Below are 544 nucleotides of genomic sequence, written 5' to 3'. Positions count from 1 at the left end.
GACCCGGAGCAACGCTTGCGGCCCAGTAAACATTGGCAGCTTCAGGCGTGACGCCATCTTCTCGATGGCGGGGAACGAGACCCCGGCAAGGATGGCGCTGGCCTTTGGGCTCAGGGTGGCTGGGCTGGCCCGGGGGGGGTGGTGGTGTGTGTGTCTCCCGGGCGGGCCAACAAGGTCGGGGGGAGATGGCAGTCTCCGAGCCCTGGTGTCGCCAGCGCTGGGGAGCCCCTCAGCTTGGGCACAGGGACGGGTATTTTTGGCTCCGTTCTGTCCCGTTACCTTTTGCAGACGAAACTGTGCACTCCGGACGAAGACACCAAAGCCTTGATACAACTCCTTGCACCTATGTTTTTAACATATTTCTTAGTTTAACTACGTAAAATGGATCCATAGTCTTGGCTCACTAAGATAATCAAGTTTCTAACGTACTGTGGTACTTTCAGGAGCTCTGTTTTGGTTTTTTGCGGAATCACAGAATGGTCAGGGTTGGAAGGGACCTCTGGAGATCATCTAGTCCAACCCCCCTGCCAGAGCAGGGTCACCC

General features: G+C 56.2%; 1 protein-coding gene across 1 annotated transcript in view; it reads right to left on the bottom strand.

Annotated features, from left to right (window-relative positions):
* Positions 1-544, bottom strand: part of NDUFS4 (NADH dehydrogenase (ubiquinone) Fe-S protein 4, 18kDa (NADH-coenzyme Q reductase)) — a 54,450-nt gene that overhangs the window by 49,371 nt on the left and 4,535 nt on the right. Inside the window, exon 2 of the mRNA XM_009894220.1 lies at positions 4-343. Within this exon, the coding sequence (XP_009892522.1) occupies positions 4-343 (340 nt within the window). The remainder of the gene's footprint in view (positions 1-3; positions 344-544) is intronic.

Source organism: Charadrius vociferus, unplaced genomic scaffold, assembly GCF_000708025.1.
Source record: "Charadrius vociferus isolate BGI_N301 unplaced genomic scaffold, ASM70802v2 scaffold70, whole genome shotgun sequence".
NCBI lineage: Eukaryota > Metazoa > Chordata > Aves > Charadriiformes > Charadriidae > Charadrius > Charadrius vociferus.
Note: the sequence above shows the minus strand (reverse complement) of the source record. Positions and strands in the feature narration are given on the sequence as shown.